Here is a 26,709-nt window from a genome sequence, read left to right on the forward strand (position 1 = left end):
GTGCTGACAAAGCTGCTGGGAATGTAGAAATCTACCAAGGACTCCTAAAGATGGTCTATAATCTCATTCATTTCACTGAATGCTGCTTTGGTTTGCTGTGCTTTATCTCTATATAAAGATTCTGAAATTAAAGGGAGTGCTTTGATTTTAAACTTTAAAATATCAAAACTAATACTGGTATTACTGGTATTAGTGTTCTTTTGGTTTGTTTGTTTTGATGGTTTTTTCCTGTTTCTGTTGGTTGTTTTTTTTTTTCCTGGAACTATGTTAAGTGAGGAGGGAGCCTGCAGCATGGCTTTTAAAGACTGTATGAGTACAGATCTTATTATCCTGAAGGTGCACTATTTTCCCAGTGATCATTTGTTACTCTTTTATTGAGTGCATGTTCTCCTTGATACAGTGTGAATGTCCCAACCCTGTGCTTGCTTGTACACTCAGCAGGTTTGTTACAGTGCTTGGTATTCTGCAGATAAAGTCACTCTGCTGAAGCAGTTGGGGTTTTATGATCAGGCTGAGAGCTAACACAGTATTTTGGATTTTAGTCACTGGCAACCTGATAAAAAAAGAGAGATCTTCACTTTGTTTCTTTTTTATCTATAAAATGTTCTAGCCTATTCTGTAATGCTTTCCTGAACTAATATGTACATATTTTTTGCAGATTAAAATTGGAGGAGAGAAGAAAAGAGTTGGTACAGAAACTTGAAGAAACTACAAAGTTAACTACCTATTTGCATTCACAACTTAGGAGGTGAGACTGTGCTGCATGATGTAAAACCTATTTTGTAGTGGACCTGGTTGTCTCAACATCATTCTTAGGTTTTTCCCTTAGCTGGAAGCTCAGCAAAATTTATTTAAGTAAGAAATACTTTGATAATTTCAGCAAAAGTTTTCTAAGTTGACAGTTCTGCTATCGTTCAGTAAATATATTTTAAGCGTTTAGAAGGGCCTGCTTTAGTTATTTTTTTTGACATTTTTTCCCAGCAGTCGTCCAGAACTGAGGCAGTGACACTCAGTTTCTCTGGCCTGGCAGGACTCCCTATCTCCTGTTATTAAGAGGACAAGATTGCATGTTACAGCCTTTGCCATAATTTATATACTTGGATTTACTGTGCATGTGGAGTGCATGTTGTCACGCAGATGGGAAGCAGTTCTGCTATCAGTTGTCCATCAGGCATCTTTCCCAGGTGCTTGGGCATAGGGTAGGCTGCATGAATTGCTCTAGAGGTGGCAACACTGCTCTGCTGTCATTGGCTCCATCCTGGGGATCCCTGTGCTGTCACATGGACCACATGAGCACCCACATCAGAGTGGAGCAGGTTTCTGAAGGGCTATAATAGCTGAGAAGGCTGCTGTTACTGCCAGACCAGTTTGCAAATCTGCAGCCTTTCCAGAAGAAAAGGGGTTTAGGCAGGTGGCCATAAGTTGGTTAAATTGCTCTGGTTGTGTGCAGGTTGGGCACACTGAGCTAAGCCAGGTATGGGTACTTAAAAAACATAATGCCCCAAGCAGGTTTTGGTTGTAATCTGTAACAAGGCAGTTTCAGTCAAGCTTCCTTCTTTTTGTTCTTTTTTGTGCTGGTTTCGTTGAGTAACACCAGTATGTTTGTACTTTCTTTGCAGCCTCTCAGCTAGTACGTTATCTGTGTCTTCAGGGAGCAGCTTGGGATCTCTGGCATCCAGTCGGGGGTCTCTGAACACATCAAGCAGAGGGTCACTAAACTCACTCAGCTCCACGGATCTCTACTATAACCAAGGCGATCAAATCACAGATTTGGACTATCAGTACAAACTTGATTTCATACTGCAAGAAAAAACTGGTTACATTCCTTCGGGGCCTATCACTACTATTCATGAAAATGAAGTGGTCAGTTCCCATGGGAGACTTGGTTATAATGACTCTCCTTCAGCTGCAGACCATCCCAAATTGACTGAACCTCCCAAATCTGTGACATCGCTGTCTTCCAGATCCTCACTCTCCTCTTTGTCCCCCCCAGGATCCCCTTTGGTTTTAGAAGCTGCATTTTCAGTGTCAGCTCAAAATTCCCCTCTGCATCACCTCACCACAGACTTTGAAGACTCTGACATTTCAGGGGATTTTGCAGGCATTAGCTTCTGCGAGAACCAAATATTATTGGACTCTGAAACCAGAGCAGGATCTCAGATTCCTACAGATGATAAAGACCTAAACCTTAGGCAGCCTCTGCCTTCTCTACATGAAGGAAGTTCAGGTAATTTTAAAAAAATCTGATGTTAAAATGTATATGCAACATGAAAATTAACAGCTGGCTCTTGAAATGAGGAGGTACCTTGTGTAACTGAAGAGTATCTTGATCAGTATGCACTTGCATGTTCTGAGGGATGTTAACTAACTTTGGCTGCAGAGAGCTGCAATCACCTTGATTCTCTCCACATGTTTCAATAGCTATTTTAGAAAGTAAGTCCATGTATTGCAATTTGTTGCAAAAACAATAACACAAAAACCTGAAGCTGGATTTTGAAAGCATGAAGGATGCATGGTGTTCTTAGGTTTTATCAGGATGTGTGGGTACAGAGCAAATACCCTCTGCTGGTTTTTTGATAACTTGAAATTGGATACTTTGTTTCTTATTGAAGAGTAAGTAAACTGACATCCTCAGTAAAAACGACTTCTGGACTGAGAATTATGTGTATCTAATTATTTGAGCCTGCTGTCACTGAAAGACCTGCAGTTCATTTTGAATTGAGGACAGGTGACTACCTGCCATGTAAGTTACAGTGAGAGTTTCCCCATTTTTAACATGGATTTCACAGCTTTTAGCTTTCTATCCAAGTTAGAGCTCCTAAGTCACTCTAGGCTCCCCTGCAGCCTGTGGGTAACTTCCAAAAGAACGAGACATTTTGTCCTAAAGCACACTTCCCCTTAAGGAAGAAGGGATGAATGACTGTGAGCTATCAAGGTATCCTTAGTTACTAGTTAACTTCGAGGTGGCTGAATCGGGCGTGATGAATTCTACTTCTGGTCTGTAGCAAAAGCCATGCAACACAGTTGTCATCTTATATTGTCAAAACCTTTGGCAGAGCCAGAATTTCAAAAATCCTAGCTGTCAAGAATTGATGGCTTGTGCTCAGTCTTGGAGTGCTCGCTTTGCTGCCTTTTGTTAGGGCTGACAGTATGTTGTGCTCTCTCTGCACATTTATTCTTTTCTAGTGTCATTCTGTGTCATTGTCTTCAAGTATGTTGCAAACCATTCATGTTTATGCTACACTCTGTTTTCTCAAGGAAGAACTGAGTGAGACAGATTTCCAGTAGTGCTGAGCACTGGCAGCCCTATTTGAAACCTGGTCAGTACCTGGCATTTCCAACTGTATTTCTGAGCTGGTAGGGAAGCAGCTAACTAAGGAGTTTGGTGTTTTAGAATAAATATGGCCTAGGCCTTGAGCATTGTCCATATTTGTTACCAAGTTTGAACTCCTATGCTTGGAGTTTTGCAATTTTTAATGATAGTACCTTGTCATATTCATGCAGTTATATATTTTAATGAGAAATTTGCTTTTTTTTAAAATTATTTTTAATTCTCTCAAGGACTTGTAACATCTGTTGTATAATTAGATTAGCTTACTGCAGTACTGTGGCAATTTCAATGTTGGCTAGAGCAATGTGGCACCAGAAGAGAAAGGTATGGTGTGCTTAGTACAAGCTGGGAGGCCCCACTCTGTTTCACTGTGCAGAACGAAAACAAGAAATTGACTGATGTCCTAATGATCTGAACATGTGAAATGAAAAGTTGAAAAGGGAATTTGGGGGTAGGGAGTCTTTTTGTCCTTGGTCTTTTCAGGATAGTGTAGCACAGTAGTTATTTTACTTTAGAGCCATATTATAAAAGACTGAAACAATAATTAATTTTCCTGCCTGTATTTCAGCAGCATATCCTTTCCAAATTAACAACAATTTTCAGTCTGCCCTTGCAATCTGGTTGCAGCTCACATAGTCAGAAAACTGAATTCAAAATGGCTTGGAATTTGGAAGCACTTTGGGCTTTGTGGAATCAAAATTTTTTTAAACAAATTATCTCTATAGATCATTATTTTCAAAGACATTGTGTGGTTCTCTAACATCTTTTAAATTTTTGAGGACCTTTTATTCTGGATATTGTCAGGTTGCATTTTAAGTCTATATAAGTAATTATGGTTTTAAAATGTAAATTCATTCTATGATTCTTCATACTGATACTTCCTCATGTAGCACCATATGCATAATACATTTTGTCTTTAAACTTGTATTAAGGCTGCCAAAACAAGTATTTGAGTTTTGAATAGCTAGGTATTAACTAATTTCACTTCAATGCCTCTGGTTTCCACAGTAAAATGGGCCTCATGGTGAGACTTCAGTAATTAACAGTGAAACACACCTGGGGTTTGTTCAGTGTTTCTACTCCAGTTTCATTCTTGAAACTGCTGTGACACTGAATGGGAAGGTTTGAACAAACTCAGCCAGAGGCACTAAACCTGCATAGAAAATTTCAGCCTACACACTTAGGTTTTTACAGGACTTCAGATCTGAACACTGCTGAATCTTAGCTTGGGCATAGACAAAGACTCAAAGGTAGTACAACTCCTGTTATCATGTAATCTGCACTGGCTCTCTATATGCAGCCTTCACCTGATTCTCTGGCTGTCTCTGACTTTTCTGTACAGGTAAACCATGGAGATATTTGCTCCTCTGCACATGTCCCTGCTGTCAGAAACTAAGCTGGAATATCTTGTAGTTCTTCCACAGTCAGTCTGTGTCATTGTCAAAGTCAATTCAGGCTGCCGTGGTAATTCCTAAGGGTAATCAATAAATCATGTCATCACCTTCACCCCTCACATGGTGAGGGGGAAGGGAAAGAGCACTTCATCATCAAGGAAAAAGCATTCCTTCTGCCATAAATAAAAGCACAAATGCAGCAATCAATCATCTAATCTAGAGCCTCAAATTTTAACATCTTAACAGGATGTAAAGTCATGATTCAGATGGGGCTGATAATGCATACCAATATCCTCACCCTTGGCAGATAAAAGACTGTTAGGCCCTCAGCTTACTGTGCTGCAGAATGTGGCTTCACGGCATGACACTCGCATATGAATGCAAGCTGAAGATTAAAGCTAAGTAGTCATTGAAATCCTGTAGCATAGAAAGTTTTTGATGATAGTAAACCAGAGAGGATTTTATTTCTAACAGTTATATCACTGGGGAGAGGGTGTCTGTCTGACTTCTGAATATTGAATAAACAGTAGGCAAGCACTTGGCATGCATCTACAATGTTACCACAGTGCTGAATGTGAACATGGCAAATACTGGTTTAAAGATCAGGAAAATGAGGGCTGATAATGAAGGATAATAACTAGCTCAGTGCATAAGGGTAATCATAGGAGTCTGTGTCTCTGGGAAGGTATAATAGTACATTTTCAAGTTCATCAGTCTGGTTATATCTGTAGAATACGTGGTAACAGCAGTACAGTCTCAGAATGTTTAACGATATGGAACAAAACTATTCTGTGATACTCAGCTAAGGGTCACCGCTTTCAACTTGACAACTTTCTAAGCTATGCTCATCTCTCTTTCTGACTATTAATCTCTTGGACTAATTGTCATTCCTTTTCCTTTTTGAAGGTGGTGATTTACCAAGAAGAACAGCTGGTCATGTACTTGAGGAGAAAACAGCTTGTGTATCTGCTGCCGTGTCTGATGAGTCTGTAGCTGGAGATAGTGGTGTATATGAAGCTTCTGTGAAACAGTAGGTTTGAGAAATCATGCAAGTCTTTCCTCCAGAAATTTAAATATATCTATGATCAGTTACACAGTACCAGCAGAAGCTGTTAATCAGCCTTGCCTTTTTTAGGAATAATTTGTACTTTCAGATAGAAAGGAAGGCATATTTGCCAAACAATGAAGTTTGATTTGGGTTATTTTTTTGTGCTTGTATAACTTGGTTGAATAGCATTAATATACCTCTTTACAATCTTGGGGTTTTTTCTTGCTAGAAATGTTCCTAAGAGAAAAGCTTGATTTAGCTATGCATGTTTGCCATATGATTCTATTGACAATACTCAGAGTTACTGTTTTTACTTCTTGTTTTGTTAAGGATTTTTAAGATTGCATAGCAATTTTTGGAATGTTTTTCTTTTTAAAAAGAGGTTATAGAAAAGACAAGAAAAAAACTCTGTTGTAATGTTGATAATAAAATAATCCAGGTTGAGGCTTAAAGTTTACTGCAGTGATCAGGATATAAGAAACATATTTTCTGTTAGTTTTTGACCAGACAACTTTAGGACTCTTCACACTGTAATCTTCAGTAATCAGCTCAGGCCTTTCTGAATCATTGCTGCAGTTGTCAAACTATTCCAGCAGCAACTGTCCCTAAAACTAGCACTGCTGTTGTGTAGGCTCTGAAATTCTTATTTGGAGTGCATGCTGTAATTAAATCATTGTGTTTGGGAGAGTGGATATATGTTCTGTGTATGCATATCTTAATAATTGCTGGAAGCTGCCTATAATTTTCCAAAATTTGAGTATTTGACTGGTTTTTCTAGACCAAATGAAACTGAGGACATTGTATATAGTGAAGATGATGCAACAACTCTAGAGGCTGCTCAGGTACAAATAGGACTCAGGTGAGTGACCAGCAAAGGGAATATTTCTGTTAATCCATATATGTGAATAGTAAACTTCCCTTGTGTTGTCCTTTCTTTAACAGATATGACCACAGCAATTCAAGTTTCGTGATAATCATAGTACAGCTTAGAAACCTTCCAGCATTTTCTGTCCCCCTTGGCTCTAAAGTGTAAGTCAAACAATCACTGAGAAGTAATGTTGAAATATAAGAGCATAATAATAAATTCTAAAAATTTATTTTGATTGATTTATGGCTTAAGAGCACTGAAATATGTACACAGCTTTTCAAACTGTTGTAGTATTTAGCTTTTGCATATTCCAGCAATGCTGCAAGACTAAGATGTTATCAGGAAATTTGCACATTCCACTAAACTGGAATAAAAAGAATTTTAAAATGATGTTCTATCCATTGCTTCTAAGCATTATAGCTTTGTGAGTGCAAAACAGCTATGCCATAGTTACTAAAAACATTCTTTTCATACTTTGGCATCCTTTCAGGTCAGAATGTTGTCTTTTTACATTAATGTATCTTTTTGACATAAAACAGTATTTAAAGCAGTATTTGTCTTTTGGAGTAGGATGTAATAAATTCTTGAAAAATTTGGTTTTCTTGCTGATTCTTTTCCCTCTGTATCCCATTGCCTTAAATTTGATTGGCAGATAAAGAGGAAGCCACTGGGTATGGAAAGGATAGAGGCCTGGGTGCTTGCTGGATTTTTCTGTTTGTTTTTGTTAATAACAAATGGCTGTTCCACTATTATCCTTCCTTCTCTGAACTAGTCTTTCCTCTGCTGACCTTCCAAGTCCACTAACATTTAGCACAAGAAAACAGAAAAACTGTAGAAGACTAAATTGACACAGGTGAGAGGAAAAGTAGATAATGTAGAATGGCAAAAAGTAACATAAAGCTAGGTTAGAGCAGGCATCCATTTAGGAATTAAAGTGTGAAGTTGTAATTAATAGTCAAGAAGTCTAGACCTGCTGCCTAAAAGAGATTTTATGAAATTAAAGCTTCACAAAACAAGGAGGAAGAAGGGGCAGGGTAAACACCATTTATTTATGTCACCTGCACTTGTGTGCATGTATGTATAATCTGTACAGATACATAAAATAATAAAAATTTGCTCTGGAAAAAGATGCTACGTTACAGCTGCATTTCTTAGAACATCAGTTGGATAAATTAGTACTTTACTGAGTGAAGTGTTACTGATACTATAAAAACTGCTCACTTTTAGCCTAGGTAGAGCATAGTTGAACAGTTACTGTGTCAGGGTCACTTCTTCATCAGTTGAGAAGATTTGTCACAGTAAAATCTGATTCATTGATTGACTCTTAAAGTTCATTAATAAAAATGAAAGTAACCACTCCTGTACAACAAAATGAGTGAATAATTTCTTACACTTTTGTTTACCCTTCATTTGGCCTGAAGCCAGAAAATTGGCAAACAGTTATTAAAAGAAAGTTCCAGTGAACCAACTTTTAAACATACTTTTGATACACTTTATCTTCCATTCCTACATCTTTTATAAATGTTTTTAATTGCTTAGTCTATTAAAATGGCTGTTTACAGTAGACCATGCCAATTGCTCACCTACAGTTACATGAATACAGCAGAAGCATTACCAGAGTTACAATATTCTACCACTTCACCTCAGGATTGGCATGTCAAAATGCTGGATATCTGCTATCCAGGCTATACATGTGAAACAAACAATCTAGATTTTGCTGTTTATTTCAAGAAGTTTGGCATAACTGGGAAATAAAGACTATGCCCAAATTTAAGCAAAAAAATAATATTTCTCACAGACCTAATTTCTTTTGATTTAAGTAATGTAAAATAAGTTTTTAATAAAAATCAATGAAACTATGCATGAAGTCAGAAAATATAGTGGTAGTAGTACTATAAATTTTGAGAGAAAAAGTATTTTCCAGAATTATTTACATTGGCCCACTCTTTCTTCTTGCTTTAGCCAGATTCATTGCATTCTATTCTCTAGTGAATGCCATTTATATTTAAAGCCAGTACCAGAAACAGACTAAGAGATAGGCACAGAAAAGATGGAAAACTATTACTATGCTCATTCATGTGTATGAGAAACTGTGCAATAGGTAAACAGCACATACAAATTGCATTAAAAATGTCTTTACTCTGTCAAACTGCTGCTTAAGTGAGACCTGCAAGTTAGCTAGTACAACTTTTACCCACATAATATCCACTCGTACTGGTTGTATAAAAGGAATGCAGCCTTTTAACAATTTCAATTACTCTCTGTGCTTCAATTTAGGCTTGCAAGATGCATTCTTCCAAGATTCACTTAATATGTTATGAATTGATCTTAAGCAGCTAAGGCCCTAGCTATTGTCTTCCTTGCTTTCCTTAGTCTTCTGCTTTCTTTGGAAATTTTGTTTGATTTGTTTCCTTGAAAGACATCACTGCTTTTCAGTGCTGCTTGCATTATTCTAATTTAACTTTTACATTCACTCCAGTTTTTCTCATTTTTTAAAATTAAGGACATGCTTCCTCCCACCTGTGACATGATCTTCATTGTTTAAAATTCTAAACTTGGATAAAGTCAGAAATTGCTGCCTCTGTTGCTATTACTACCTTACAAGGAACAAAAATTCCTTTTTGGGAAATGTTTCTGCAAGGGACAAGAGGAGGTCCTCACTCATCTTTGCCACCTGTTTTCCATTCCACTGATAAGTTGCAGTTCCATTTTGTTGCTATGCTGTCCTTAAGTTGATGGGGTGAACTTCTCTCATGCATCACCAGCAAGCACCAGTTTAAACAGCAGTAAAGATTTTGTTTTGTTTCTGGCAGGTATATTAGAGCAGCAGTCCTTCCATCCTCCACTAATATCAGCTGTCTGTTCCGCACTAAAGTCCATCCTGCCATGGAAACCATTCTATTCAATGAGATTTTCAGAGTAACCATTTCTCAAGTAACACTGCTACAGAAGACCCTGAGAGTAGATGTTTGTGCTGTCAGTAGAAGTTGTCGGGAAGAATGCTTGGTATGCAGTTTTATTTCTGGGGCTTTTTTGGCATGCATTTGTTTATAGTGTTCCCTCTTATTTTCATGGTCAAGGCTGGTAAAATTCTACAGCACTTGGAGACAAAGTCTGAAGCATAACTTAGTTGTTGCTATAGTACCTAGAATACTGCCTTTCTCTGAAACTCCTGGTACGGAATCTAATCCTGGATGGAAGATGTTTTGATAATTCCAACTCTGCATTAACCTTTAATTACAGATAGATATTCCATCTTTGCCATTTTTTACATAAACCCCTATAAACTTCAATGCAACATTACTTTAAAGTACTTTTAAAGTAAAAACTGAAGAAGAGCCACAGAAAAAAAAAAAAAAAAAAAAAAAAAAAGAGCAAACCCTCATTATCACTACTTGTCACAAAGAACAAACTAAATTACATTTTGGATGTTATATTAGATTATATGATGGACACCTTTTTGGTCTTTATGATCTGTTGAAATAAAAAAGCATGACATTTATAGATCAGCCCATTGGAAGGTGTCACTTTAAACTTTAAATTTTGTTGTTAATCATAGTCATCACCGAATCAATGATGCTTCATTTACTTTCAAATTGCTTTTGCATGGTCTGGTACAACTCAAGTCTAGTTTTTCACCATGAGTGAGATTTTTTTTAGTTATAACACACTGAAGAGATTCTGGAATCTGCTGGGGTTCATCAACTCTGACTACTGTGAAACAGCATCACTTTCAGAATGTAGAAATTAACTCCTGGGGAATGTGTTGGCCTTTTTCAATATGTAAGAGTTTTCCCCTAGGAAAGGGAAGGGCAACAGAACAAAAATGCAACCTCAGGGAGGATATAAAGGTGAAGAAAGGACTCAACAATAACAAAAAAATCCCGACAAAGACAAGGGTTAATCACAAGATGAAATGAAAGAGTTGGGAGTACCATCCCAGCCGAAAGCCCTGGACAACACAACCAGAGTCTTGGCAAGAGTTATGTGTGCAGCCCAGTAGCTGTGGAGACAATATTCTTTGCTAAAGAACAGAGGATTTTAATCTCCAAGGCACTGCCCAAACATAAGTACTTCAGAAGTTTTCCCAGAGTACCAACTCATTGGATGTCAGTGCTTGTCCGAATGAAAGGGTTTCTTAATCTCTTTTACTGGCTTTTCATCTCCTTCTTCCCTGGTTAGATCAAGGAAGGTTATCCATTATTTGTCATTTGCAATAATTTTTGTGGTGGGACAGCTGAAAAATCATGTGACACTTGCTGCCCCACGAGCTGGTGCTGCACACGTTTTCATTACTGAATGCACTAGAGCCAGGTGTGTGCAATACCATGGTATGGGGTGGGGTGTACATGTGGGGAAACAGTTCTGCAGACTGAAATAAGAGATGGCAGAATGGACAATATGAAGGGCATTTCCATGTACTTCTATTTTCTATTTTAACTGGAAGTGGAGGGAAATAGAAAACTGTACAGTTAAAAAGGGAATTAAGGTTCATGTCAAATTTGTGCTGGCTGTTTTGCATGATGAGTGCAGTAGAATGTTTTGTAGGAAACAGAACAAATTTAAATAATTTTTTTCCCCTTTTCTTATTTTGTGCAGACTGGGACTCAGATCAGCCTGGCAGATTTATCACTTTCTGATGAGCCCTGTACTCTGTGGTACAACCTGTTACCTTGCAAGCAGAGTCCTGGCAAAAAACCCAAGGAACAAAATTATGAATACATGTTTCTGTTAAGCAAGCAATCACAGTCACTGGACTCACTGGACTTGGTGAGTGACATGTTGGCTACTACTGTGATAGCAAGAAAAATGCCAGAGACTCCAATTGTGTCATTGCATAGTAGTTATTTGAATTTGTGAACTGCCCTCTCCTGAAGGTTCAGGGCCCTGTTTTGCAGGCACTTTTGTCTAGAGTGACTTTGTGTGAGTAAGGGCCTATATGGGGTCTCGGATGGAAGCGGGATATGGCAGATGCTTTTTACTGGATAAAAGATTGCACTTCCAATTTAAAATCCTTCAGCTATGTTTCTTTCATGAAAAAATGTTATTGAAGAGCTTCCTTAAGGGTGTCATTTATTTTCATATGCACGCATTAAAAATTGCTATTTATTAACTATTTGAATCTGCATACTCAAAGCCATTGCATTGAACATACTGTTTATGCAACACATACTAAATCCTCTGGTTAAATAAGCTTTTCTGCTTTAATTCCTTCTTAAGAGAACTGCATAGAAAATGTAACTTTGAATAGTGCCCTTTTTTCACCTAAGAGTATTACAAGTATGAAAGGGAAGATGAGAAAATACATTGAAGGATGACAGGACCATATTTGATTGCATTGTCATTTTAAAACCAATTATTTTTCATTGAGATTTACTCTGTAGAAAAGTAATTATTTAATGTGCTATACACTGACAATTCAAACCCCTTATCCTTGTGATCTGAGGGTCATTGTTTCTGCTGACATCAGGGAGCAGTAGGGTAATGCAGCTCTTGCAAGAGTTGTCATTTTCCTACCTGTTATGCATCATTCAACTCTAGTTTAATCTTTTTTCTTGTGAGCAGGATGCTGTGTCAGCTCTGCTGGAGAGGACATCTGCTGAGCTGGAAGCAGTAGAACAAGAGCTGGCTGAAGATGAGGAGAAGGAACAAGAGCAAAGGGCCTCTGAGGAAGACTGGTAAAGACACTTTTCCTTCCCTCACTGTTCATGCCTGCATGATTTAGATCATTCTTCCTTTTCTTAGACAATAGAATGATATGGGTTGGAAGAGATCTTTAAAGATCATCCAGTCTAACACTATTGAGGGACACATTCTACTAGACCAGGCTGCTCAACAGCCTACCCAACCTGGCCTTGAACATTTCCAAGGACAGGACATCTATTCTGGACAACCTATTCCAGTGCCTCACCACCACTGGAATTGTAGTAAAGACTCGTTCTTGTGTGGTCAATTCATTCATTTCTTTTAGGTTTACAATGTCCTGGCTGCTCTATGAACTCCTATTGCCAATGCTCCTCCATTCCATGTACATTTTCCTGTGAAAACACTTGGGCTGTGAAGCCACTGGAAATGTAGTAAAATATCCAATATTATAGTTGCATTAACTATAACAGACAAACAGTAGGACTTGAAAATAGAGCTGCTCTCTGACAAAGCCAGTGTGGGTGTGCGTCCATTGATGGTCTTGTTTTTGAAGAAATCATGAACTTTCCCAAGAAACAGATTTCTTGCTAAATTGCTATTTGAGTTCTGTTATTGTGCAATTCCCTAGCTGCAGTGTAGAAGAAAATACATGCTTTATTGGGGGAAAGGGGAGAGTGGCTTTTTGTTTTATGAACTTTTACTTCAACATTATCAACATTAGAGCTATTGAATATAGTGCAGTGCTGTCATGATGACCTTGAAGATGAACTGTAGTAGTGCTTCCTGGGTTTTGCTGGAGTCAGCAATGAAATGGGCCTTCACATGAACTTCATGGAAGCATTTGGATGATAGCTGTTTTCCCTGTCAGGAGAATGCATGCCTTACACACAGTGCAGGTCTGAGCTTTCTGGTATCTTTCTCTGGTGAACTTTTTCAGTTTCAGAATAAGCCTGGACTACTTCTGTTCATACAGGCTAGAGATGCTTGCAGAGGCCTCTGATGAAATTGTGGATGAAGAGGAAGATGGCATTAAGCTGGAAGCAGAAGGTGACTGTAATGATGATATGGGGCTACTCACGGATGCACTAGAAATGAATGAAGACAAGAATGGAGAGAACAGTGATGAGGCCCAGGAAAGCCAGCAAGCTGCTGTAATTCTAACACTGGTGAATATCTTGTGTCTAAAATCTATTTCTGAGAATTAATATAGAAATCTGCTGCATGTATGCATTTAGAATTTGACGTGGCCTTTGCTGTAGCACTTGTCAGTATGTATGCGTAACAAAATTGGTGTGGTCACTTCTGAACTAGGAAGAGGACATTGAACTGGCATGTGAGGCAAGACTTCTAAGTCCAGGACAATTAACCAAGACTATCTTCACTTTTTTTATTGCATATGGAGAACCTTCAAAATACAAGAGTAGTTCAGTAGCTTCAGCTTGTGCAGTTTTAAAAAATGTTTCATTGTTTCCTTTTTTTCTGATTCATCTGCTAAACAGGGAAAAACAGGTAACAAGGGTCAAGATCTTTAAACCAATGCAGGGATTTCCTTATTTTTCCCCTTCTTTTTGGGCATGACATACAAGAACTGTCTTAGCGGAAAAAAAGGACAAAATATTAATGAACAGAAAATTCCAAAATGTGTATATTTTTGAACTATTGAGGGTACTATTATACCCACACACTGCAAAAACCAAATTCTAATTCCATGTTCTTGGTTACTGTTGTTTTTAAAATTATATTCCACTTTCTTGAAAACACTTTTAGTAAATGTTTAGTAAACATATCACTGATGTGGTAGCATAAGGGAAATAAATTTTCCCAAAATAAAATTTTTAGAATCTTTCTGCATCTTAGTAAAAGCACTGTTCTACAAGTTCTATATAATAGCAGAAGTAAAAAGACAGAGTGACATCTTGTTCCTTCAACTTTGTGACAATACAAAAGTTTAACATCTCAGTGGACTTGCTGGAAACTGTAATTAACTTCCAATTAATGTGGCAAGATGCCAAATGAGCTAAGGCTGTGGTATTAAAAGGACTGACAGTCTGCTGGGTAGCAAGTGAATATAGATCAAAGCCCTAACTTGGCAAGGGGAGATGGCAAGGACGACATATGAAGGTTAGACACACACACAAGTGTTTTGCTAAGCCTGGTCTGGGTGGACCCAGACAATGAGTGAAAGACAGCAGAGTCCACTGCAGAGCCAGCCACAGCATAGATCTCTGTATGCCACATCCTCTCGGGGTTGCTGTTGTGCTATTTAGGTCACTGTATTTATCACCTGCACTGTGCAAACCATGAACCTCATTAAATTACCCAAGTTGAAGAAAAAGCCCCAGTGCACATCATTAACATTGGATGTTCCAACTGCTGCAAAGCTTGGTCTAGCCTAGCAACCAGGATTATTGCAGCATGGAAGTAAGCACAGGCTGTGCCACCCTCTGGCACATGTGGGACAACCCTAGTAGGCAGCAGGCTGTGCTGAGGGTCAGCAGCCAGCAGTGTCTTTTCCCTGGGTTCACATGGCTGGTGAAGCTCTTGAGATTGCCATAAAGCAGCCCTGCTGCTGAGACTTGGGGATGTATGGCAGTATGTCTGGAAGGACCTGGACAGTGTAACTTTCTCAGCTGCCCCCTTTCACTGTGCACAGGCACCATTTCTGCCATGGCAGAACCTTGCTCTTCTGCAAATACCAAACAAAGTAAATATAAATGTGCAGTAATCATCATGTCTGCAAATGGCAAAGCAAAACATTTCTTGCACTGTGTTCGCATCAAACCATCTACTGAGCAGCAAAGGCCTTCCTGCTTTTAGCAGGCTTTAGTAAAGCTGTGGTTTTACTGGCTACAAAGAGTACCTTCAAAGTGTCTCCACACACTCTTAAGCCTCTTGGGAATTTTGTATTTCTTTACTTAGAACAGCTTCTCTGTAAATGTACGGTGCTTTTTGCCGCTGGTCTTTTTCCATCCACTGCAAAGTAATGAGAATACTTGTAAAATCTGAAGGCAGAGAAGCTATGTGGGAGCATGTATCTGGTTATAGTGAGTCTTATACATTAAATTCCTTTTCATAGGTAGATAAAGAGACTAACACTGAGGAATCAGTTAACGAGAGCACAGCAGTCCGACCCAAGGACAGAGGCAGCTGGAGCTCCAGACAGCGTCCCTTTGTCAGGAACAGCATGATCGTGCGCTCCCAAACCTTCTCTCCAGGCGAGCGGAACCAATACATCTGCAGGGTAAGAGCAAAAACACTTGGAATGCAGAGCTGTTAACCAGAGAGTCATTTAACTTCTTGGGAATGAAGCATTAATGACACTGAATCATGTACCAATTTTCCCTGCGAGAGGCAGAGCCTGTGCTTTCTCTAGAGTCTTTCTCTATGTTAGCTGATGCACAGTAGAATGGACTTTCAGCAGAGTTGCATACTCTTGCAAAACACCTCTACTAGGGCAAAAATACATCCTGTTGGAGAGAAAGAACACAGATGCCTGTGCTGGCTGTCTGCAAAAAGTGTTTCCCTGCACGTCAGCAACTCCAGCACTCTCGCAGCAAAACAATTTGTTACAACATGAAATAGAATTCACTGTAAAATGCCATTGCATTACCATATTTTAATAATGCAACCATTTAAGGGTAACAGTGTGGAAAGAGCTCAGTCATCAATTTTAAATCTCTCTTTGTATCTCAACTGGTTTTAAACCTAGGCAGCCCAAATCCTGCTGTAATTGCTTCTTTGAAAGATGTGCAAGTGCTGCCTCAGGGCTGGGTTTTAAACATGGCTTTGGCAGCTAAGTTCTCCAGTCTCTCTAGAGCTGTGGTAGCATGGAAAAAAAAAAAAAAAAAAATTTAAATTCTGAGTCTTATAGCTGCTAAACTAAGTATGAAAATCATGCGTTTAAAGATTTAAGCGTGGACTACCAGCTTTATAGATCTTAATCACAGATACCCTAGAAAAGGCAGTTTATTTTGATCTTTAGTTACTGCGGGTTACTCATACAAGTATGTCCTTTTTAAAAAAAAAGTAATACTTATGTTTTAATTCCCCAGTTCAGTTGGAAGCATTTGCCTTAATCATTTGGGAACATTAAAGTTCATAATTTGTCTGTGACTCTCATTGGCCTGAAAAAAAAATAAATCTTTAGTCAAAACCTATGTACTTAAATAACTATTCCATATGCCTCGCAGAATGAAATATAGCAGATGATTTTCTAACAATCTTTACATAATTTGAATAGATTATTGGCTGAATTCAGAAGCTAGCCTTCATCTTAATTCCTGTGCTGGAACTTAATTCCTAAATGAAAATTAGTAATATTGGCAAAAAAATATCACCTTAGCCTGCTGCCTCTGTAGGTCTTCAACAGGAAGTAAAACTAGTTGTTTTAGTAGTTCAGTTAGTGGAAACTTCTGAGGTTTTTGCATCTGGAAAAGTATTGGACTTTTGTAGCTTTGAACATTGCTACATACTGCTCTGCCAAGAACCAGAATCAAAAACAACCTTTACTTTGAATAAACCATTCTGTTTTTCATTGTGTATTGTATTGCCTGGAAGCAAAGTATCCTGTGAAAAGAACATGTTTGCAGATATATCTTTTGCAGTGTCAGAAACACTTGTTGCCCACTGCTGGGGGCTCCAGAGTGGGCACTGTGGCTGCATCCAAGTTCAAAAAGAGGGCTGAAGAGCTGGGATCTCCCCAGTCCCTTCTTGCACCAGAGGCATATCCAGCCTTCCTTGCATTATGGTGCTGTATGAGAGGAAAGCACCTGTTGGATACACTCTGGTGAAGTGCCAGCTGCTCTCTAATCAGAAGAGATGGCCTGGCTTTAGGAGAGCACCTATGATGCTACAGAAAACAGAGATCTTTGAGGCCTAATGGACAGAAACAAAATCTGGTGGTGCTTTGGAAAATGTCCCTTGAAAAGTGCCTAAAGAACATTAGTGACAATAGCTGCCTCTCTGTATCAGGGAGTGAGCTCCCAGTAATGGCTCATGGTGAAAAGACAGATTTGTTTCTGAAGAGGAGTACTTTGTATTTCAAGTGGTTGTATTTCTGACCCCTAGCTCCCAGTCAGCTCTGTGTAAGCACACTTTAGGGCCCTGGTTTTGCTTACTGAAATGTTAGCAGAATGATTCCTTTTTTTGTCCTTTCCTGAAGAGGTGAAATACATATTCTGCAGAGAGATGCTTCTTGACCACCTGTTGATGCTGATGCACCTAACAATCATTCTGCACTGGTGTGTATGAAATAACACAAAAGTTACAAAGAAACTACTGCTGAGCTGTGGCACATAATTTTAAGAAGCAGGAAGTGCTTCTGAAGGAAGCTGTAGGCACACCTTTGCTTGTTACAATTAATAACAATACAAAATTCTGCTTGTTGGACAGATGTATGTCTACGTAATTTACCTTCCTTGTAATAAATCTGTTAAAAGCCTGCCTCAGGTAAGTGAAATCCATAGTTTGTATCTGCAGTCAGACAATGATTTATCAGTACTTAATAACCATAGTTACCTTCCTTGCATTCCTAAAGAGTCTTACTATTCATTCAGCAAGATCAATGGTCGTCTTGGTGTAGGATTATAATTTTAGAGTAGATACTTATTCTAGTTGCAAACTTGTTAAGGTTATACTAAGAACATGACCTACATGTATATAAACACTGAGGCTCCCTGACTGGTTCTACCAGTGCAGGTGTATGTGCATATGGAGGTGCTTTATGTCTGTTGTTGTGCACATTTTGGCAGTTGAATCGCAGCGACAGTGACAGCTCCACGCTGGCCAAGAAGTCTCTGTTTGTGAGGAACGCCACAGAACGACGGAGCCTGAGGGTTAAACGGGTATGTGCTGTTACCTGGGCGTGGTTTAAAATGAAGGATGGGGACACTGGGAATACCAAATGACATAAAGGATATGCTTTATTTCAAGTATTTCAGCAAAAGCAACACAAAGTTCTGTCCTGTAGTTTCATGTTGAAATATCCACATAGTGGTCTCAGTCCAATGTCATCTCCCCTCCAACAAAGCCTGTGTTGTTTTAGTCATGGCTGAAGCCAGCAGCAAGACATTGATGGCTCAGCATCACAGCATTTATTTCTCATTGAACTTGAGCTTATTGTTGAACTTGAGTTACTGTCAAAGGAATCTAGGTTAAAAAAGTGAATATTATAAAGTGACACAAGATGGCCTATGCTGTTCAAAAGTCAACACCAGCCATATTACATCTTGAGCAAATTTTCATGAGGATTTCAAGGATTCAGATGTCCCTTCAAAGTGAATTTACTCTCCACCGAAAGTATTCAAGTAGCAAAAGGATTGAAGGACAAGAGAGTAGGATTCTCTTGCATGAAATTCATTCTTATATGAATTTAGAGAGTTTTATTTTAATCTTAATTGTAACTAGAAAAATAGTCCTTTGGAAGCCTTGTTACCAGGTAGCAGGATACATTTTGCATAAGAAAGAAAAGTCTGGGATACTGAATAGTCTGAGATGGCTTCTCTGCCTGACTTACTCATGCAAAAAGTCACTGTGAAAGGACTGTATATAATGTGAAATATTCTGAAGAAGAGCATGTTTACGGAGTTTGTAACATTATGTGTTTGGTTAAGCCTTTAAAAAGCAAATATTTACAAAAATAAATAATGTAGTTGAAATCTGTAGGGAATTCCGTGTAGTGTTGTGTCTCCTGGCAGTGTCATCCCAGGGATCAGAATGGGTTTTTTGTTTTTAACCTGTAAATATATCATTGTGCACTTGGTTGGAGCATTTATTTTTAGTTAGTGACTAAAGAAAAATTCCAGGATAGGTGAATGTATTGACTTCAGAAAAAAATGACTGGTAAACCCTCCCCCTCAAATATTTGAGCTTTTCTGACTGCAGAATGTCAAACTCTCACCAGCCTCTAGGCATTAATTTTTACTGTTGTGTCTCCCAAACGACTCAGCCTGTTTGCCAGCCGATCATGCGAAGAGCTGAGTGCCCCGTGCGCACTTCTCTGGACTTGGAGCTGGACCTGCAGGCGTCACGCACCAGACAGAGCCGTCTGAACGATGAGCTCCAGGCCTTGCGGGACCTCAAACAAAAGCTTGAGGAAGTGAAAGGCAGAGGAGAGGCAGACCTTCCTCTGTGTGTGCTAGAGGATGAACGTTTCCAGAAACTCTTGAAACAAGCTGAAAAACAGGTACGTGCAGCATTCACCTAAGTGCGAGTATATATGCCCCTATCTTTGCTATAGCTTTGTTAAAGAATTTGGTCAATGACATGAAAAGGTTTTTACAGAAGCTCAGATTTATTTTACATCTCTAGTGTAAACTGTTTCTGTATAGATTAATACTACATTAAACATAGAATTTGAGGTAACATTTTCCTAGTGCCCTCTAAATACTTCAGTCAGTCACATTAGAAACTCTATTATTTGGAGAAATAGTTATGGTTGGTGTAGTAAAATAGCATTTACTTAAAAGATAATTTAGAATTCTCACATCCCAGCCATGCTTTTACAGACTTGCATGTGCTTTCTGTCCCTTAGCATTGGTTGCTTTGCAGTCTGAGAACTTGCAGCCAAATGGCAGTTGTAACAGGTAGAAGGAGCAATTACCACTACTTAGAGTGGTAGGGACATGGGGAAAAGGCAGTGGCTTGTTTCTTCATGCAGGACATACTTGTTCTAGTGTTGGCAAAGGAAAGCCAAATTCTGTTCTCCATGTGATGGACGAGATCTCGAACACTACAAGTATATATGCACTGCCATAAGGTAGTGGGATGTCCCCACATGATTAAAATACAAGAAACAGAATTGAAGAATGAAATGCAACAGCGAGAAGTCAGAATATGGAAAATTCTAACAAGATAATTAATAAGTTAGATGTTGTGGGGGAGTTATTATGTTTTTGGGAGGTTGTTTGGTTTTTTAAATCGTTAGGGAGATCATTGACTGGAATAGAGCCCTGGAGAGGTTGTTGGAGGAGTAGTTAAAAACCCAGCCAAGTTAAAAAAAGCAAAACAAACCCACCCAACCTGCACAGTTGGAGGTATTCTAAACCTAGTTGGTCAAGACCCTGACTACTCATCTCTGGCATCACCTACTGTGAGCAGAACGTTGGAGTAAACATCTTCTGGAGCCCACTTCCCATTCAAGCCAGTCAATGTACATCAGTTTTAAGTGAGGGGAAGTTGTGAGTGACAGCCAGGAGCAATCTGCACTCCTTAGCTCTTTATGGTTGACAGAGATTAGTGTTTTGATACACCAGGTTATTCAGAGTACTAAAAATGGAAAGTTTTAACAAGGTACAGAGACCCTCCTCATATATAAGCAATAGTTGTTGGTTTTGCTGTTTCGGTTTTTTTAAAGCTAAATATCAGTAAATAGCCTTGTGTGGAAGAGGAAAGCAAAGCTGAGCTCTGAATTAAATGCTAGGAATGAGATACTCCACATATAAGAGACAAAAACATAAACAAGAACATCACAGAATCAGCAGATGTCAAAAAGCAAATAAGACAGGAATTGCTAAGAAAACTACTTGGAACAAAACATATCATTGCTTTAAGATCTAAATATTATTATGCCTGTACCATAAAAATAGTTCATTTTTGGTTTCCCTTTTCAAAGTGAATGATAAAACTACAGAGGGTCAAAAGGATGGTCAAGGGAGAAAACAACTTCATGTTAGCGACAGCTAAGTAGCTACAACTGAAGTACATACAACCATGAGTGAGGTGGAAGAGAGCAATTAATCACGGTGTTGTACTCGCCAAGAAGTCGAAAATGGAACAGATGGCAGGTTAAATGCAAGCAAACATAGCATGACATTGAGAAACTGTAAAAATGTTTTCAATAAAACATTGAGTGCTGCAAGTTCGCATAGTTTAAGAAATTATGAATTTATTGATTTGCTAAATTCATGCTGGAAAAATGCATATAATGACACCACATATTTCAATAAGTCCTTGACTGATAACCTTAGGAAATAGAACTTTTTCCCAGCATGTTCTCCCAATTCTACATTTATGTCCTGTCGTGTCTTCTGGTCCCTTTTCTGTTGTTTGTTATAGTAAGTGGAGAACTAAAATGACTATAAAACACTAGCAGAGTTTAGGGAGAATATTGATGAATGTTCTGAAAAACCTTGGGCAAAATGGGGGAAGATAGTGCAGTGTTTAAACTTAGTGTAACTGTATTGGTTTTTACCATGTGAATTCATTATATGAATTTGATCTAAGTTTTAACCCATAAAACCAGTAACTTATAGAAAAGAAGCATAGCTAAATTTATGTAGAATTTATATCTAATACTGGATGCAGGATAGCAATTATATTTTCTGAGTGTTTAATTTAAAACTACTTCCATTCTAAAGCTATTCCCTCTAGAACAAGATTTCATATAATGAGTCCTTTGGATTTGTGCTTTATTTCAGCTGGCTGCTCCAAGGCAGGAGGTAGGCTTGTCACATTTTGTATGGCTGGTGTCAGTGATCAGCACCATTACACACACTGGTGAGGAATAAGGGTAATAATACACATTCCTAAAATATATGCAGGCAGTAGCACATCATTTAAGTCCTCCTTCCCAAGTTAAAAGTCAGAACAACGATCACAGTCACTCCACCTCTTTGAAGAGTGCTTACAAAGTTTCTAGAATATTTCTACCCTTAAAATCATTTCAGCCTTCCCCTGCGGAGCAAAATAACCGAGAGCGCTGTACTGTGTTGTCAGTGTTTCCCCGTGGGTTAGCAAAACACAGCAGCCTGGAGAACATTGTCATAGATTATTTCTTAGATCCTGCAGGCATTATAATGGCACAGACTAATGCAGCAGCTGGAAACACCAGAGAAGCTGGGAGAGTCTCAAGTGAAAAATGAAACTGCAGATGTGAGGGATGTTGAAAATCAGTGGCTGCTTGCTAGCACAAAGTTACTCTGCTTGAAGCCAAATCCACAGACTCCATACCTTCCCTCCCATTCCTTCCACACCTTCCTAAGTGCAGCAAGTATGTAATGCCCTCTAATACCTGCAGATCAGAAAACAGAGATAATTCTGTGCACCAGAAGCATTTTCTCTTGTTTAGATTGCATGTTTGTGAGAAATCATGCAGTATTTCAAAGTTTGAGTTTTAAATACTCATACAAGTAAGTTTTCAGACACCTAAGTATCCTCAGAAGTATTACTGTTGTTTATATCCAAAAAAGATTCCTGTAAATATCTCCTTTATTTCTTTTTAGTACATCATTTATTTTGAGGTAATATGTGATTATGTCATTAATACCAATAAGTATGTCCTTGTCACAATGATTTGGTGTTTAGCACAAAATTGTTAGTATTTCTTTGGAGTCAGTTTTTTCTATACAAAACCCAAAGAAGAACAAGACAGGAAATAGCGTTTCAGCTCTAATTTAGTGTCTCTTCTTTGTCATCTTAAACTTAAGCTAAGCCCAGATAGAGAGATTCCTATCTGACACTTATATTTGGTAGACAAGTATCATGAATGAGTGTTTTAAGGTCCCTTAAAGAATCTGAGATCATAGTGTAGCCAGGGTGGGGGGTACATCAGCACAAAATGTGCCAGATTTTTGGGACTTATTGAATGTCTGGCCATTGTATTAGTGTGATTTTCTGTATTTTATATAAAGCACTCAATAAACATGATGTAAATGTAAACCTGGTCATGTACATACCTTGTCATACGCATATTCCTAGAGACATTAGGCTGAAATCCAAGTTTCTCTTAGAGTGTCCTGAAAAAATAAATGGATTCAAAAATTAAAAAGGGATACATGGTAACAGAGAGTATGAAAACAAGTCATCTATACTCTTAAACCTGAAAATCAGTAATCACAAGAATCTCATGTATATTTAGGGAAAGGATAAAATTAGAAAATTTTGAAATATTGTATGTTTAGTGCTTTGATGATAAATATTAATTAAGGGAGCTGAAAAAACATATGGCCAGTGACATACATAAAATTAATTAAGACATTATCAGTTGTAGACTGCAAATTTATGTTCAGTAACTAATAAAGAAAACAATATTTATAGATGAATTTAATTTTAAAATCACAGCTATTTTGGAGTTGGGGACTGAAGAAGTTAAGAGCAGTACAAGCTGACTGGATTTTGAGTGAGTTTTTGAAAGGGTGGTGCTCTTTCATGTAAAACACTTTCATGTAGAAACCAGAGTGCTTTTCAACAGACAGAGGGTACCACTATCCTGCTGTGAGCAGCTTTCTTATAACTACCCAGTATGAAACTGATAGTATGGACTAGCTCTTTTGAATTAGTTGGTTTTGTTGTTTAGGAGTCTATTGGGTTGAATTCAGAACTGGGATGTGAACTTCTAAGTCACAAACTAGCTTTGAAGATTGCTGTTTCAGGCTTGCAAATGTTATTTAATTTGAGCTAATGAACAGCATTTTCAAGTCTCTAAAGAATCAAAAATTAAACTCTTTACAATTTTATAGTTGTTTAAGAATGCGAACTACTTCTATTGAATTTTGATTGCTGGCAAAATTCAAAATACAATAAATAACATTTGTCTGACAGCCTCTGCAATCTAGAAATAAAAGCACTGCCCACACTATGCACCCCACACGAAGTGGGCAACAATGCATTTGTTACAGAACTCACCTGTGTATGAACAGAGGTCATTTATCTTAAGAATTTCAGGTGACTGCCCACCTAAAAAGAGTTTGTGTTCAAATTATTGGATATTCAGAAACCCTTGGTAAAGTTTTTAAGCCAAAGTACAGCTATTAATAGCAGTCTTGTTGCTGAAATGGTGGCTGGCATAGCTGTAGCTGTCCTGTTGATGCTTAATAAAGACATAAGTAATAGAGCCAGCAATACTGAGGTACAGAAATTCAGTAACTAACTGTGGGGTAGCTGTTCAGGAAGGACCTTTGATCTCTTGTTACCACTGGTGTTCTGTTCACTTGCTTGTCTTTTATGCCTCTACAGTGCAAATGAAAGAAGTGAGTCTCATGTGCAAAATAGGATGTCATGGATAAAGGCACAAAAGTTCATGTTCCTTGCTAACATGGCCAACAAAACCTGAAAGTGTATTTTGAGAGGAGCACCTTCCCTGTTTTTTTTCTGTCAGTCACTTTAGAGTAGGTATAGGTAACTTTCCTGAGAGGTTTTGCCAGGAAATAAAAATATTTTATATGGGAAGAGAATCAGTGGCTCATAGTTCTAAGAAGATACTTGGATAGACAACATATGTTCACAAAAATTTAGGTCTTGTCTAACTAGAGTCCTAAAAAAATCAGAATTTATGAAACCTAGCAGCCATCTGTGATGGCATGGAATTTGCTCTATTTATTTTCTTAGGAAAAGCCCCATTAGCTTATTTTGCAGCCATGGCTTGGACTTGTGATGTCAGTCTTTTATCTTGCTGACCTTTTATATAGAGATTATCATAGATTCATTTAGGCTGAAAAAGACCTTTAATTCATTGAACCCAACAGTAAACATAACACTGCCAAGTGTTTTGCTTGACAAAGAGGCATCTCTCACTTCTTTAAAATGAGTAGTTGTCTGTTATCAGCAAAATACAGTTGTTTTTCTTGATACAGGCTGAACAGTCAAAAGAAGAGCAGAAACAAGGTTTAAGTGCTGAGAAATTGATGAGGAAAGCTTCTAAGGATGTGTGCCGGCTACGGGAGCAGAGCCAGAAAGTGCCACTGCAGGTGCAGTCATTCAGGTATGGCCTGTTCTGCTTTTCATGTTCTTTGTAATGTAGTGAAGTAGCATGAACTGTTTCTAGGTATAATCAGACATGCTCTGTAGTATTACTAATAAGTCCAAATGCGTTTGACTTGCCAGAAATATCACTGATTTCTAACGTGGCTCTAAGTTGGAGTTTCAGAGGGCCAGGCCTCAGTGACCTGCTCCTGTGGCTGTTCAGAGGGTAGTGAGGAAGCAGAGTGGAGTGTCAGACCCCTGTCTGACACCTGCTGTAGGCAGGTATGTGTGTGACTCTTGCTGTAGCTCACCTCGCCCACAGCAGGTTGACAGTGGGCTGTAAGTCACGGGAGCTCTTCCAGTGATGGCAAGTGCCTGAATCACTACTCAAGGAGAGGCAGGACAGGATACAGCTCTTCAGGAAACTCATTAACCTATACTTGTTCCTTGCTCAAGACTTAGTATTAAAGAAAGACCTTGAATCCCTCCTCTGTTTTGTTTCCCTTCTCCTTTTGGTTGTGAAGCAACTGATTACTTGAAGCAGTTAATGAAGTGTTCTTGCTTAGCATAAGACAGAATGAACACTATTTGTCTTAAACCTTAATTCTGACTGGTCTGAATTCCTAAAAGATTGGCCAGTAAGTGGCAGGGCTTGCAGCCTGAAGGCCACACTTCTATATAAAAATAAACATACCTATATTGATTGAAAAATACAGAGCTTGCTCTTGCACACAGAAACAGTACTGCAAGCTAATTTGGTTTGTTTTGTCAGTTAATATACATTTTTAAAGTTTGAATTTTGGATTCCTTTATAAGAAATTTAGGTCAGCTACTAATAAATGTGAGACTTTTTTCTTTTTTTTTTAACCATCTTTTGTGAGCAGTTGGAGAAATCCATAAGCAAGTAGAGGCCTGTGAGGCAGCATGTATTGCAAACCACAGCTGTAAGTGATGCAGTATCAAAGCAAGAGAGAAAGGAAAGGGGTTCCTCAAGTAAGACATGTTACAGCTGAGTTATTTATCTTCTGTTTGAAATTCAGAGCATCCTGAAGATTTCACTTTTTGTGCATGTCTTGAGAAAGAGTTTTGGCCAGTGCTGGTCATTTAACAGTTATCACAGACAGATTGCTGCCTAAATCTACAGGAATGTGTAATAGTACCTAAAACTCCATTCCCCTGCAAGAAGGGTATCAAAAGGCTCCATTTTCCTTTATTTTCTAGTCTCCATATAACTAGGAAGAGAAAGCCAGTTTAGGTTGATTTTGCTCTGAGCTACTGTTTCTCATGGGAACTCAAGCTTCACCAGTGGAACACATGGTTTAGTCTTCTGGATAAATACTTACCTCTGGAGGCTGAATTGTACATGCCCTGCTAGTTGGACTTGTTACAGTGCTGTGGCCTCAGATTAATCACAGAGAGACATTTTTAAAGCTCTCAAGAAGTATGACTCTTCTGAGCTTTAACTTTTAAGCCCCCAATACTTCTCTTCTGCTTTCTAGCCTGCTGCTAGGCAAGCCTGTGTAAACTTGTTATGCTTCAGTAATGTCTCAGTTCATAGGTGACAGAAATGGTAACAGCACAGGGGAAGCTGGAGAATGGGTTGACAATTCTGCTTCTCTGAGGCTTGCCCAGACAAGACTGTTCCCCCCTTGCCCTTTTTCCATGTCAGGATAAAATTATTTATTTTGCCTTCTAATCCCCTTTCTGAAAATATCATCATTGGAAATTCAGTGACTGGAACAAT

General features: G+C 38.5%; 1 protein-coding gene and 1 long non-coding RNA gene across 8 annotated transcripts in view; one reads left to right on the forward strand and one right to left on the reverse strand.

Annotated features, from left to right (window-relative positions):
• The window catches only part of WWC2 (WW and C2 domain containing 2), a 93,339-nt gene that overhangs the window by 63,761 nt on the left and 2,869 nt on the right, over positions 1-26,709 (forward strand). For all 4 annotated transcript variants that reach the window (XM_056490972.1, XM_056490973.1, XM_056490974.1 and 1 more), the window contains 13 exons: positions 659-748; positions 1,620-2,227; positions 5,632-5,755; positions 6,552-6,632; positions 6,716-6,802; positions 9,455-9,647; positions 11,241-11,411; positions 12,207-12,319; positions 13,261-13,453; positions 15,364-15,528; positions 18,038-18,130; positions 19,234-19,470; positions 24,857-24,984. In XM_056490972.1, coding sequence (XP_056346947.1) covers positions 659-748; positions 1,620-2,227; positions 5,632-5,755; positions 6,552-6,632; positions 6,716-6,802; positions 9,455-9,647; positions 11,241-11,411; positions 12,207-12,319; positions 13,261-13,453; positions 15,364-15,528; positions 18,038-18,130; positions 19,234-19,470; positions 24,857-24,984 — 2,283 coding nt within the window. The remainder of the gene's footprint in view (positions 1-658; positions 749-1,619; positions 2,228-5,631; positions 5,756-6,551; positions 6,633-6,715; positions 6,803-9,454; positions 9,648-11,240; positions 11,412-12,206; positions 12,320-13,260; positions 13,454-15,363; positions 15,529-18,037; positions 18,131-19,233; positions 19,471-24,856; positions 24,985-26,709) is intronic.
• Positions 19,478-26,709, reverse strand: part of LOC130252905 (uncharacterized) — a 58,472-nt gene continuing 51,240 nt past the window's right edge. For all 4 annotated transcript variants that reach the window (XR_008840466.1, XR_008840465.1, XR_008840463.1 and 1 more), the window contains 3 exons: positions 24,155-24,233; positions 22,961-23,020; positions 19,478-22,296 (listed from right to left, as the gene is read on the reverse strand). This is a non-coding gene — a long non-coding RNA (uncharacterized LOC130252905). The remainder of the gene's footprint in view (positions 22,297-22,960; positions 23,021-24,154; positions 24,234-26,709) is intronic.

Source organism: Oenanthe melanoleuca, chromosome 4, assembly GCF_029582105.1.
Source record: "Oenanthe melanoleuca isolate GR-GAL-2019-014 chromosome 4, OMel1.0, whole genome shotgun sequence".
NCBI lineage: Eukaryota > Metazoa > Chordata > Aves > Passeriformes > Muscicapidae > Oenanthe > Oenanthe melanoleuca.